This window comes from Tenrec ecaudatus, chromosome 9 (assembly GCF_050624435.1).
Source record: "Tenrec ecaudatus isolate mTenEca1 chromosome 9, mTenEca1.hap1, whole genome shotgun sequence".
Taxonomy (NCBI): Eukaryota; Metazoa; Chordata; class Mammalia; order Afrosoricida; family Tenrecidae; genus Tenrec; species Tenrec ecaudatus.
In genome coordinates this window covers 70743638-70758525 of record NC_134538.1, presented here as the reverse complement: position 1 = coordinate 70758525, position 14888 = coordinate 70743638, and the positions used below count along the sequence as shown (strand labels likewise).

The following is a 14888-nucleotide window of genomic DNA, read 5'->3' as shown; positions in this document are numbered from 1 at the left end:
CTAGGCAAGTGTCGCTTTGAGGGCCTACAAAACAAACGTGACACAGAAAAGGGGTCAGTATATGATCCTCTACTTTCAAATTCTCTGGGACTGGGCATGCTTTCATAGGGGTGGGGGAGGAGTGTCTTCCAAAAGTTCATGGACAAAAAAGAGTGGAAAGAAAAGAGGATTACCCCACCTATTTCTCCCATGAAGCTAATTTTCTTAAATGTACTTATCCGTGTCAGCTCACTGTCACGGCAAGTTGAAAGGGGGCCTGCATGGGGAGCGTGTGCTCTTTAACCTGCTGGTGGCAGGTTGCAGGAGTTGTGTGTTGCAGGTTCTGATCTCCCGTGGAACTGCGTCTTCGTTGAAGGGGATAGCAATGACTTGATATCACGTTCTCATTAATCTGTGCAAATCCAAATGAAATGTTTTTAATGGGGTGATAGGAAACTAATTCCAGCACAGTCTGCGTTGAAGCCCTATTTTTAAGAATGCAGAGTCAGTCACCAGATTTAAAAATCTATTTACCAACTACCAAAAAGCCTATCTCTTTGCACTCAGAAAATGACTTTCTATCAAATGCAGATGGTCACGTTCCCAAGGGAGCTCCACTAATCCATTTATAATCTAGATGCTAATTTTTTGTTGTTGTTCATTAGATGATTCATTTTTAGAAAATCAAGAATATTTATAGATAAAAGACAAACCTTTTTTTAGCAAAAATTTGAAATGCTAAAATCTAGAAAAAGTTTATTCTCATAGATGTGACTGATGTCTGGCTAGAAAGGTTGGGTTTCCTGTGGGGAGAGTTTAGAAGGTTAAAAACAGTTCTCTGATTTCATTTCTCAGGGACTCTAGCTGGGCATCCATGGAGACTTGTCGTTGGTAAGGGCTGGTAATGTGGGGAAGGTGTTTATCGACTGTTTCTCATCCCCACTTGAACCACCTAATCAGAAGTGTTAGGCCTAGAACATTCACTGATAATGTGGGCTGGGAATGGAGCCTCCCTCTGGCCCCATTTCTTCCTTCTTATTAAGGAGGAAAAAAATCTCTCCTTATTCTAGGTACATCTTCATTTTTCTGCTTTCCTTTTCTGGCACCTGGTCAACCCAGTGCTGTATCTGTTCCTAACAGGCAGGGAATGGAGCTACGTGAAGACCGTTAGTCTTGTGTCAACTATGGAATGAGAACTGTGGTCATGGGAGGCAAATACTCATTATTAAAACTCACCTTGCTCTGTCTCTCCTCTATGTGAGTAAAGTATTGTTCTGTGTGAGCTCTATCTTTCTTGGTGACCTGGGACCTTGACTCATTTTGGCACTGATCGCAGGGTCGACAGTAGGTGTCTATTTGCCACAGCTCCACCCCAACATTTCTGGACTCTGTCCAGTGGCAAGTGATTAAAACTTTCTACATTCAGGATATATTGGGGTGGCATATCTTGAACATTATTCGGTCCCCCAAATAATGAAGCAATCGTGGCACAGAATTGACTTTCTAACTGAAGAGAAATCTTATATCTTATCTACTCTTACCTATTTTATAGATGGAAATTTCCTAGGTTAGTCACATGTCCTCTCTAAAAACATCCCACCGAGCTCATCAATTTCAGAGCTGAGTACCTTGGAGTCAAGCCTACTAGCTACCAACTCTCAACGTGTGCTACAATTCTCATATATACTCTTCTGGAATAATAATAGCTATCTTTTGTTGATGCTTTTTAGAGCTCCATTCATAATCTATTTTCTTCTTCACAATAACCTTAAAAGCCTGTCATTGTTATTTCTGTTTCCGATGCAACAACTGTTCAAGGTCATACAGCTAAAGTGGGAGAGAGCAGGATTACATGCACACCGTCTGCCTCCTGGCTCTTGTTCTCCACACTGTACCAGACAGTCTTCTTGGAACACTGTTAATCTTGACAGAGATGGCAAATTCAAGGAATGTAACAAGCAAGAAGGAAGTTAATGTGTCTTTGAATTGCTGAGTAAGAGTGATGAGTTACCTTGTCCATTGTTCATTCCAAGGTGAACTTTACTCAGACTTAAAGTCTCAGAAACACACAGGGGAAGTTCTACTCTGTCCTATGAGTTGGGATCAATTTGATGGCGGTGAGGTGAGATGGGGTTTTTTTGTCTGGCTCGAGAGTCATTTTCATGACTACCCGGCTTCTGTGAATAACTTGTATTTTCATTCCTTGAAGAAGGTCTGCCTTTGAAAATTTCTAGAAATGGTTTTTAATGGATTATATGAAACGCACTGAAGTTACTGACTGTTCAATATGATTAAAATTGATAAGCAGTCAATTGGCCTTGACTCAAGCATCAAATGTACATAATCAGTGACTGAGCTCTGTGTCTGAACAAGATCTCTCTCTCTCTCTCTCTTTCTCTCTCTCTCTCTCTCATGTTCAGAAATATCTGTTCACCTTTATTTTGGCCATAATGTTTATTTTTGCATCATTGTTAATGTTTATGCTTGCTCTTCCACTTGTTGTCCACTCCTGGCCCTTTCTCAATCTCTCCTCCCCCAGAACCTCTATTTTTCAGTGTTGTTTTTGGCTATTTGGATCTAGGACAGCATGGGAAGTGTCCTTTGACTTTACAATCAACAGCATGTCAAGAGAGCCTGAAGATAATCAAAGAGATCTACTTTCCCAGCCACGTAACAGCTGGAAGGAGATCTACTTTCCCAGCCACGTAACAGCTGGAAGGAGATCTACTTTCCCAGCCACATAACAGCTGGAAGGCGATCTACTTTCCCAGCCACGTAACAGCTGGAAGGAGATCTACTTTCCCAGCCACGTAACAGCTGGAAGGAGATCTACTTTCCCAGCCACGTAACAGCTGGAAGGAGATCTACTTTCCCAGCCACATAACAGCTGGAAGGTCTTACCACTCATTCTACTGGTCAAATGGTACTAATTTTGACTTGATATTCTGGGGTTAAAATTTATAGAGACAATTTAGAAATTTGACTTGAAAGATTTTAGAAAGCAAATCTACCCTCTTTTGGCTTACAGTAACTTCTACCAAACTCATTGCTATCAAGTGGATGCCGACTCACAGCGACCCGCTAGCACAGGGTAGAACTTCTCCCTGTGAGTTTCTGAGACTGTAACACTTTATGGAGGGAAGGAAACCGTGACTTTTTTTTCTAGGCCCAATAAAAATAGTTCTCACCTGGCAAATAATCAGTGTATGGGAGCTGAGAATAAGGGTCATCCTTTCTGAATGCCCCAAGATGAAACCCAACCACAAGTGAGTCATTAAATGCAAGAGTCGTAGAATTGCTTCATTGCAAATCCTTGCTCTTCGAAGTCCTCAATGCCTCAGTTTTCTCACATTTAACCTGGGAGTGATGGTGGTCCTTCCATCAGAGAGGAGGAAATGCACTAACATGGGTAGACTGTTTAGGGATGAGCAAGTCCTTAGTACACGTTAATATTGCTGACATCCCGTTAGCAGCCTAAGAGCACAGAAATGTAAAGAACTTCAATTATGTGGGTCTTTTGATAATTCTAGACGCGGACTCTCCGTGAATATGCATGGGGGATCCAGAACGTATATAGACTCCTATTCCTGGTCCACATTCCATGCTGCGTGACCTACCCATTGACCCGCACCTCTGCCCTGTGACTCCTAATGAAGCAGGCTCAGGTTCACCCATCACAAGTTTGATGTGCCCCCAAACAGTACCTTGCCTCCTCCGGGAGTTGAGCTTCCTAAAGCAGGTCCCTTCCACAAGGCGGTTCAGACGTTGCTGCTTGATCAGCTCTAGGATTTCTGGTTGAATCTTCTCCTTTAGTTCCCTGGTAAAAGATAAGCATATCTTTCACAGCAGGTCTTAAGGAACAGTGCGTGCGTTGAACACATACCATGGACAGAGGGGCCAAGGGAGTGTGAACTGCATTTTTTCATGAAAGTCCCAATCCCTTCCATGTCAGTACTTTAGAGACTCACTTAGTAAGCTTGATCAGTCTGAGTAATCTACTATAACAACATGACAGATTCTCTGACATCTACAGAACATTCACAAAAGCATCATTTCTGTGGTGCTTCCAGACCAAGGCATGCCCCCAAATGTCTCCATTTTCCAAAGCCATAGTTACACATTTATGCAGAAATTCACTCAGCTGGACAAAGGCAATGCATTTCCGGTCACTTGTCCTTACTTCCTCCTAGAATGTTGTTTCTCTGCAGTAGGTAAACTCCTAAACATATGTGTGATCTGACCAAGCAGGAATATTGGGCAACAATGGTGTGGTAGTCACCTAATCTGGTGTCAGTTTAAGGATTAAGAGTGTGGGGGTAGAGTCTAGGCTGTCAATCGGAAGATAGCCAATGAGACTTCTGTGTGGGCATGGCCTTCTCCTGAGGATTCTGGGAAATCTGGTACTTCCTCCTTGGAAGCCGAAGACACCTCTCTCTCTGCTACTCCCTGGGAGACATTGCAGAAGACAAGCCACATGGATGCAACCAGAATTCGGAAGCCAGAGAAGCCACAGAGAGACCCCTGCCAACACTGAGATGTTTCCAACGACACTGGATCAAAGACTTTCTCCCCACTGGCCTGTGATCTACATTCAGCATCATTGCATGTGTTTTGTGAGGCTGAAGAGGACTTTATAGATTGGCATTGGCCATATGGGCTAATATTGGACTTAAGGACTTGATCTAGACTGTGCTGGGATGTTTTCTCAATGTTCAATTGCTCTTGTATATAAATCTCGTTCTTATACACATGTGTGTCCATGGATTCGTTTCTCTAGTCTACCCACACTAACACAGATGTGATCCTTAGAGCACAGAAAACACTATTTTGGTCCAAGCGCAGGACCGCTTTTTGGTTTTGCTTCTATCACTCACGAAAGGGAATGGCGACACTGTCCCAGATTCCAGCCCTCAGACATTGGGATGATGATGATGATTGGATACATTAAAGAAGGTCTGCATTTTGACTTAGGCTAATCTAGTGCAACTCAATGTTAGATGCTGACAAGGCAATCACAGTGTAGTGCAGTGGTTTTTCAAATCTTTTCTTTTTCTTAGAAGAGATTTTTATCCTATGGAATGGTACCTAGCACTTCTATCTACTGATGCTAGTGACGTCCTGGGAAGAGCAGGACAAGGAGTTCCAGCACGCAGAGCAGTGTAATGTGTTGGTCAGCACACAGATCTAGCAGTCTGTAGGCTAGAGTCTTAGTCTAAGCTTTGCCTGTGACTAGCATTTCATATAGCTCATCTAAGACTCAGTTTTCTCATCTATAAAATGGGAATGCAAATCTTTCCTGGTCAACTACTGTGACTTCCCAAGAAGAAAGTACGAGGGCAAGGGCTCTGGATGTATTGGGCAGGAATACAAGATATTATTGAATTTAAGTGTTAACACCACTTTCTCATGTCTTCAAGCCAAATACTCCATATGTTCATTGTCTGCTGTAGTCAAGAATCACATAATTACTGCCATTGGGAGTGACCTAAGTTGTGGTATATGTATTTTCCTTGGAGGAAGGAGGTATGAAAACCAGGACTGATGAGCCTATAGTGGCAGCAAGTGGAATAAGGGTTTTGAGGGGAAGGGGACACCAAAATGGTGGCGGGGTGAAGGGGCGTTGATGTAAAGAGATCCATGTAGAAAAAGAATGTCTGGAAAATGATTGTGGTATCAAATGTACAATTCTGCTGGACGTGATTAAAATGTGGAATGATTTGATATATGGGTTAAGGCCAATTAATGAAACAAAAGAATGGAAGAAAAAAAAAGAATCACATGATTATCAGCTACAGCTCAATCTGTGGACTTGCCCTGACACCAGACTGCAGACACCTGCTCTCACATGGGGTTCCATTCTCAGATGGGAATGAGCTAATGATTGATACACATATGCCATGGCTCGGGTACAGTATGATATGTCCTCTGACTCACTTGGCAACCTCATCCCTAGCCCCCATTATGCACAAAACAACTTTTGGGAATATTGTTATTATGCCCATCTTCCAGATGAGAAAACAACTAATTCATAGAGATTAATCACAGAATGAAAGGGGGAGATGTAGGACTACTTTGTGCAAGGTACTTCCATTTCCACATGAGAACCAAGGAAAAGAAGCTCCCACCAAAGGCTCTGGCCGTCTGACAGCGTGTTCTAGTACTACATTAGTACAATTCTTGGACTTCAAGGGCCTCAACCCTCCCTCATTTGATACTCTTCCAACTGAACATTTAGACAAGCATACTATGGAAATCTGAGTATAATAATAGAGCATGGCAAATCTGTCAAGCTTTTTCTGGGCAGGTCTCCTAAGGTTTCATCACAGGTTTCCAGATCACTAAAACTATTAATTATCAGCGTTCAGCTTTGGTAAAATGGACTCAGTAAATGGCAGCTTTGATGAACCCTTCCCTGAATGGAGAAGATGGTGGGAAATCACCGGCCATAGGAGACAAGACTTCCCAGATGGGGTGGAGGGGTGGTGGAAGGGACGGCACTAGAGGCAGGGAAATCTCGGGAAAAAGAGCTTTGGAAGTTCCTCACTTCTTTGATTCTGAGCGTTCCTTTAGAGAAAAGTGTTTTCTCGGGCTGGGGTGAGCTATCACCATGGAGGGGAAGTGCAGACATCAAGACCCCAGAGGACAAAATAACAGAACATACTCGTATTTCTGAGTCGCGCCAGCTGGTGCCCTGTGCCTTTTAGTGTGGGTCTGGGTGAGACACAGAGGGGCGCAGTCACCGCACAGGCTATGTGTGCAGAGGGCTTCTGGGAGAGATTTTCAGACTAAGTAACTTTGCTGCTGCAAGAGTTAATTCCCAGAGATTCCAAAACAGGACTGGGGAATGAGGGAAACGGTGTACTTGTCCACTTTTGAAATATGGTCCTCTTCTTTCTTTGTACAGGAAGTCAGTAGCTCTAAAATGCACTTATGTTAGAAAAATGTAAGTAATCTGTACATTGTATTTTTGGGGGTGGGGGGTGACTTCCAGGGTGATTTAGGTAAGAGCACCAGGGGCTGTAACAAGGTGTTGAAATGCTCAGCGTGGGGTCAAGGAGGCAAGGTCATGGGTCCTTGGGCCATGCTTTGATACATTTTCTTATTTTTTATAGAAGCCTTATAAAATAAACAAAATAGAAGGGACATTAAAGGATAGAAGCGGGAGTTTAAAAGCTAGAAAAGAGAAATTCAAAGTTAGCAGCTATTTCTGGGAAGAAATTTCAACTCTAGGCCCATGGAGGTCATTGCCATACCCAGGAGGCAGATGGTACCACTACACTGAAGGGCTTCTTTCATCAGTCTCAAATAAGCTCTCCTGAGCTACTACTACTTGGGGTTCCTCCAATAAAGGGGTTGCAAACATTTTCTGGAAAGACCAGATGTAAATACTTCAGTAACTGATTTAGGCTTTGCAGGTCATCCAATGGTTGTTGCAAGTACTCAACCTGGTCGTTATAGCATGTACACCCATAAACATTCTTCACAAAAGTAGGTAGTGGGCCACATTCGACTCTCTGGCCATTGTCTGCCAACCTTGAATCTAGAACAAGTTAGTGGAAACTGGAGGTGAGTGATGATTCAAATTTCATAGAAATTGATGTTTCTGCCTCAATGTTGGAGGGGGTAAGGGCTCAGTCCTCAATCTTCTTCTCCTCTTTATAACACTGATTCATGAATTTACATAGCAACTTTAAGCTGGTGACTCCCAAATTTATATTTCCAACCTGGACTTCTCTATGGGACTCAGAATCATTTGTCCAGCAGTTTACTAAGCCTCTCTACTTGATATCCCTCAGATATCTCCAAGTTGACATGTCCAAAAGAGAACTCCTAATCACAAGCCCAAATCTTCACTCATGGTCTTCCCCTTCTCAACTCCATCCTTCCATTGTTCGGGTCCAAATCCTTGAGCTCATCGTTAAAGACTTGCTTTCATACAAAGCACAGTTCATCCATCAGGAGAAAAAAAATCATCATCTGTGATCTTCAAAATATGGCTTATCTAGAGGAGGGAATCTAATCCACCTCTTGCCCAGACGGTTGACACAGTGTCTCAACTGGTCTTTCAGTTTCCAAACCTGACCCTTTCAGTTTCATCCCAGAATCCAAGCCAGAGGGATCATTTATAGACCTAGTCAGATCATGGCACTCCTCTGCTGAAACTCTCCAATGGCTCGTCATTGACTAACATGCTTAGAATGACCAACAAAACTCAGTGTGTGGTTCTCTCTGCCTGAAAGTCTTTTTACCCAAAGGCTGGCATAGACCTTAATCTTGCATACGTATTTCCTCAAACGCCAACATCATAATTAGAGAGAGTTTTTTAAATTGCATATTTCCTCTTTCCACTTGCTAGAACAATGAACTTATTGACTATGTCAGTTGCTTACTTCTCCCGGACACGAAGGATTGTGTCTGTTCGGTTCACTGGTGAGTTGCCAACACACAGAGCGGGGCTTGGTACATGACAGGCACTTGATAAGCATTTGAACACTGAAAAGTGTACCACTGGCAGGACTGTCAAACTGGCAGTGGTAACTAAGATGCTTTGAGCAAAGCTGTGGCCAGTCTTCAGCAAGGGTGCAGAGTCACAGTACAAGCATTGCTTTTCTTTCTGGTTCTTTGTTTTTAGCTTTTCTTTCTCACAGATTTTACTGTACTTTCTAACAGAGAGGGAGGTATATTCATATGTATCTACAGTGTCACCAACTCACAGTAAACCGATTCATGGCAACCCTTCAGTCGAGCAGAGCTGCCTTGCAGGGTTTCCTAGGTAGGAATCTTTACAGAAGCAGGCTGCGCCTCTTTCCCATGGAGCAGATGGTGAGTTCCAACCGATGACTTTTCAGTTTGCACCTGAGTGTTTGACCACAGTGCCACCAGAGCACCTTGATAGAATCCTAAGAGTGACCATTTCCTTGAGTAATTACTATGAGCCAGGTATGTACCCTGTGTTTTTACACATGACGTCACCAAACTCTGCTAAGAACCCGGGGAGGGGGGTGCTGTAATCACTCCGCTTCTAGGCATGAGAAAAGCAGAGGCTAGAATGGGTCAAGAAAAATGCTCCAATAAATATGACTGGTGGAGCTGGACTCGAACAGCTTAGGTTTTAAACATTTCATTAGTCTGCTTCATTGGAATTTGTCCTTGGAATCCCCTTCTCCCCTTTAAGATCGTGATAAATGACCTGTTTTTAGACTCTTCAAGCTTTTTTAAAAATTTTTTTTATCTTCAAGCTTTTTTATACCCATTAATTTGGGCAATTGTGTAAATGGACTTATCTTAAGCCACACAGAGGGGAAAAGAGCAAAGAGCTCCTCTGTGCGATGATTCATGCAGAACCGAGAAGGGAAACAGTGCTGAGCTAACCTACTGCGCATATGTTGGTGTTGTTAGCTGCTGTTGATTCGATTCTGAGTCGTGGTGACCACAGCATTCATGCTGTGACATTTCGGAAGCAGACCAGAAAAACTGTCTCATGATTCTCTGTGTGAATGCGAACCGCCAACCGTTTGGCTCGTAATTAAGCGCTTAATGGTTGGCGCTATCCAGGTACTGCAGTTGCATGTGTGTGCAGTCCCCCTATACAACATTTGCACACTCTGAGTTGACATTTTCTCCCTAAGAAATAGAATGTTGCATAGAACTGCAACTCGGGCTCGAGGGTCTGTGAGGGGCTGGTTTGTCCCCCCACTGTCTGCTGCCTTCACAGAGGAGCAGGGAGAGGCAGGGATCCCTCCAGGAAGTGACAGATTGGGAAGCCCAGACCGAGGGGAAGCTGGCTTCCACACTACCAGTGAGGCTCTAGACCAGTTGCTTGTCCCTGCCTGCAAAATGAACAGCTTGGATGGAATAACCAGGTTCTTTTCAGATCAAAAATGCTAATTTCCTAAACCCTAAGCTTGGGTTAATTTTCTATGTGTTCTTGGGACCCTTATCCCAGGAAGCACCAAGCGCAGTCTGTGTGAATTGCTTATAGCCCACCAGCAGCTTTGATGCTTTGGATAGGGGGACCCAGTGTCTCTGGTTTATTGTCGGTGACCAGGACCTTGTGCTGCGCTGGCACACAGGAGCTGTTCGATGCCAGCTTATTAAATGGATGAATATAGGTATGTTAGTCTGGGTAGACTAGGGAAACAAATTTATAGACACTCATATGTATTTAAGAAAGAGGCTTATATACAAAAGCAATTGAATATTGAGAAAACATCCCATCCCAGTCCAGATCAAGTCCATAAGTCCAATATTAGCCCATATATCTGATACCAATCTATAAAGTCCTCTTCAAGCCCAAGAAACACATGCAATGATGCCAAATACAGGAGGATCACAGGCCAGTTGGTTGGAAGTCTTGTGGATCCAGTGGCGTTGCAAGCATCTCAGTGCTGGCAGGAATCTCTATGTGGCTTCTCTGGCTGCAGAGGTCTAGCTTCATCAGGGTAGGTCCATGTGGCTTCCTCAGCTCCCAGGGCTCCGGGCCATGTGCCTTGTCAGTAGAGAGTCTCTCAGGGAGTGAGCAGAGAGAGAGTCTGTCTTCTGCCTCCAAGGAGGAAATACAAGAGTTCCCAGAATTCTCAAGAGAAGTCTATGCCCACCCTGTGCCCTCATCGGCTATATCTTGATTGATAGGCTAGACTCCACCCCGGTTATATCTTGATTGATAGACAAGACTCCACCCCTTCACTCATAATCCTCTCAAATTGACACCAGGTTATGTAACTACCACAATAGGACACCAAGCTCAGGTGCTCAGTCCCTTTCTCTATGACTTGGATTGACCTGAAGAGCCCTTTGGCAGTTTAGCCTCCTCAACTTCACCATGGCTTCCTGCTGAACAGGTGATTCTAATAACAAAGGAGCGAAACTATCCATAGTAGAAGCATCAGGCTAGCTTCTGCCTGTCCATTTCAGAGGCTGAGACAAAGATGAGCTAGCCAAGGGCCTCCCCCTTTAGAAGCTGTCACTTCGGAGCCTTTTCCATGACTCCACTGTAACCATATCAGGAATTCCCAGGGTGATTTTCAGTCCCACCGCTGAGCAATAATGTGGGAGATTTCCTTTTTATTTTTATCACTTTCCCTCACATAAGACATGTAAAGATTCGAGCTTCTTGTGATAAAAGGAAAAGGAATTTTAAGACGGAACACGAAGAACCTTGAGGAGTAAAGTTATAAAGCCAAAGCAGGAACAAAATCTTCACACTTGACAGATTTAGTATTTTTGCTTGGAGCAAACTCTTGGCACAACATTTAACTAGGGTAGAACCAACCCAAGTGGTCATCAACAGAGGAGTGGATAAACACCAACTGATGGATGGCATGTCCACACAGTAGAATATTACTCAGGGGAAAGATGGGGCTTTTTCTACTCCCAAGCCAATTCGTCTCAGAAAGTCCCAGGAGCAGTTCTCCCCTGTCCGAGAGCCACGGCGAGTTGGCATTGACTTGATGGGGAGTTTGGTCTCTGGTTTTTGGTATAAGCAGATATTAAGTCTTGATACCTACTGCATTATGGGTGTACCTTGAAATCATTATGCTGAATGAAATAAGTCAGACACAAAAGCAATGGTAGTATGTAATGCCACTTATTGGAAATATATAGTAGGTGTACTGGTTATGCATTGGGCTGTGAACTTTAAGCTCAGCAGTTCAAAACCACCAGCCACTCCTCAGGAGAAAGACAGGACTTTCTACTCCCATAAACAGTTCAAGTGTTGGAAACTCGTGGGGTAGTTCTTCCCTGTGCTACAGGGCTGCTCTGAGTCTTCATCAACTATGTGCAGGGAACATTGAGACAAAAGAAGATTCATGGCTAAGGGAGCTACACAGAAAGCATTAGTTTGGAATCCCTTGGCCTTCATGAAGCAACTTCTAATGTCTCCCCGAGGTTTTAGGAATTGTTTTCCAAAGTAAAATAAAGTCTCCTTGTGTTGTATATCTGCTGAGACGGATGTTATGGAATCCAGTGTTTCAGAGTGTCGGCCCCGGGCGGGGGTGATGTAGTGCTTGTCCTCCTTGCCGGTGAAAAACTGAAGGGAGTCCGGTAACTTTTCCAAAGCTCCTTCTGCTCAGGTTTCTGGCTATTTCTTTCTTCTGGCTGAGGACTGCAAGCCTCCCCGTGGTGCCTTTGGTGAGAGCTAGCTGGTGCTCAGTTCGCCGTTCGGATGGAAGTCTGACAGTCACGTGAGCCAAGATATTTAAGAAGCATTCTCCCTGCCCTGCTGACTAATTGCATCCCAACTAGTCGGTGGTTCTGCGTCTACGACTAGCACAAGCTCACGGTGAAAGCTCTATCTTGGCTGTCCCTTTGCAGCTGGGGCACGTTTGAACTTCCCCTCAGCCCTGTGCATGGCAAAGGGGCTCTGGTATGGCAGACAAAGCTTCAGATGAGGAGCAAACAGAGCCAGGTTCAAGTCCAAACCCCTCTCTCCACTTGCTAGCAATCCCCTCACCTGCTTGATGGAATGAGGCCGTCCTGTCTCACATGGGAATGAGGACATGAAAAAGAGTGTGGCTGTTGTTGTTAGGTGCCATTGAGGTGGTTCATATCCACAGCGGCTCTGTGTAGACCAGAATGAAACACCGCTTGGCCCTGTACCATCCTCACAGTTGTGGCTATGTCTGCGCCCACTGTCAAGGCCGCTGTGTTAATACATCTCATTGAAGGTCTTCTTTTACTCCAGTCCTTCCCAGGCACAGGTCCTGCTTGACAAAATGACACCATCCTTGATTCCAAGAAGCATCCTGGCTGCAGTTTTCCCAAGACAGACTTGTTTGTGCTTCTGGCAGACCAGGGACCTTACAATAGACTTCACCAGCATCCTACCTGAAATGAGCCAATTCTCCTGTGGTATCTCTTACTCCCTGTCCAACATTCACATGCACATGAGGTGACTGAAGATAGCAGGCTTGGGTCAGGTCCTCAGGTAACACCGTTGCTCATCAACATGCTCAAGGCATCCTTCGCAGCCTATTTACCCAGCGTAACAACGTCATTTGGTCTCTTGATTGCTGCTTCCGTGCACATTGACTGTGGAGCCAAGCAAGATGAAATCTTTGGCAATGTCACTCTTTTCTCTATTGATCATAATGTGGACTTATAACAGAAATCAATGTCCTTTTGGAATGTGTCCTGAGTTTCCGGTCCATGTGGATGTCTAATTGTTCTGAATGATCTTCAGCAAAATTTTATTTCTGTGTGATGTTAAAGATGTTGTTTGATAATTTCCACATTCTCCTGGACACACTTCCTTTGGAATGGGTGCACATATGAATCTCTTCCAGTGAGGAAGCTGGCTATCAGGTTTCCTGGCTTCGATGAATCAGTGCACCCAGGGCTTAATTAGCCAGTTGAGGCATTTCAATTGGCACTCCATCAATTTCCGGAGCCTTGTTTTTGTCAATGCTTTCAGTGTAGCTTTCAACCTGAGGAGCTTCTTCCTCTCTGACCATTTTCTGCTGCTGTTCAGAAGGCTTTCCGTGGCTAATCCTTCAGTAGCGGACAGCTCGTTCCATCTTTGTAGTCTGCAAGTTCCACTGACACCTGTTTACCTTGGGTGACCCTGTTGGTACTTCAAATACTGGAAACATCTCCTCCAGCATCATAACAACCCACAAGCCACCGCAGTACAACAAACTGACAGACAAGTGGTGGAGAAGGTGTTTTGCAAACTGCTAAGTACTAAAAATATCAAGTAGATAGAGCAAGAATCATAGAGAGTAGCAGGAAGAGATATATCCCGTGGAGGAGGTTTGGAAGGGGCTTGAGGATCACCCGCTCCAAGTGTGCTTCACACAGAAGCTCAGATGAGGTTGTAGCCTGTCTTCTGAGAAGAGAAGGGGGAGACATGTCCAACAGTGATGAGCTCCATGTCTCTATCTCCCTCCCTATAAAAGTCTACATCTTTGTACTTCAGAAAAGGTAAGAGAAAGTAGTCCCTTCTAAGGAATAATGAAGCTGACAAATCAGGCCTCATGAGAGGGATTCACAACATTTTCAACATGGAGAAGTATGAAGTGAGCCAAGTATTTCATGAAGCATTTGAAACAGAGTCCTGCCAATAGGAGTCTGCTGGATTTCTACTGTGGGCCTGGAGGTTTGCAGTCAAGCGGGGCAATACAAGATCCTTCAATGGCAACCAAAGCCGTCTGGGAGGGGAGAAGGTGGGTCTCTCTCATCCTCTCGCTCACTAGCATTCTCCCCAAGCAAGTGGTTACTCGGCCTTAATTATTTAATTAATTCGGTGTCATGAGAGCACCCTGCCACTTGAAAGGCACTTACATGGAATGTCATTTTCCATGGCCAAAGCCACGATGCAACATCAAATTTGTCCCACATCACGGGAAAATTCTAGTCGTTTTTAGCTATACACCCCTGTGGGGAATTGGCAGTAACTGAACCAATTTCTGGTTTAGAGCCATTCTGTCCACACCTGCCTGACCTCCTGTTAACACCTGGTCTTTGGCCTAGAATTTGCCGCCAACTCATTTCTGCCCAGTCCTTCCCTAAGAACCTGCTGAGGAGCGTTCGTTAAGGGAATTTAGATTTTTCATGTCCTTTGATTGATGGCCTTCTATAAAGCACTCACCATGCACACCAGCTGTGCGATTGGGTTTCACTCTATTAAAGGGGGTCAGAGCTTTGGGGGAGAGGTGGACAGGGGAACTTACAAAATCGGGCGAGACTGGAAGTCTTCCTGGTTCATCCTCTCAGACTGGCGGATCTTCAGGATCTCGGTGTAACTCAGGTTCTGCAGTTTGCTCTTGAACTGGTCCAGAGAGCTAGGCTTGGTTGTAAGAGCTCGCATAACCTGCTCCTTCACCACCTGCATTACCTGTAACGGGAAGAAAGAACATCATTTTTTGTGTGCTGACCTTGGTCCATTCAGAAGAGACTTTGCCAATGAA

General features: G+C 44.4%; 1 protein-coding gene across 1 annotated transcript in view; it reads right to left on the bottom strand.

The window, feature by feature from the left end:
• ELMO1 (engulfment and cell motility 1) overlaps nt 1-14888 on the bottom strand; it is a 673946-nt gene that overhangs the window by 41505 nt on the left and 617553 nt on the right. Inside the window, exons 17-18 of the mRNA XM_075558190.1 lie at nt 14652-14815; nt 3684-3796 (exon numbers count right to left, since the gene is read on the bottom strand). Coding sequence (XP_075414305.1) covers nt 3684-3796; nt 14652-14815 — 277 coding nt within the window. The remainder of the gene's footprint in view (nt 1-3683; nt 3797-14651; nt 14816-14888) is intronic.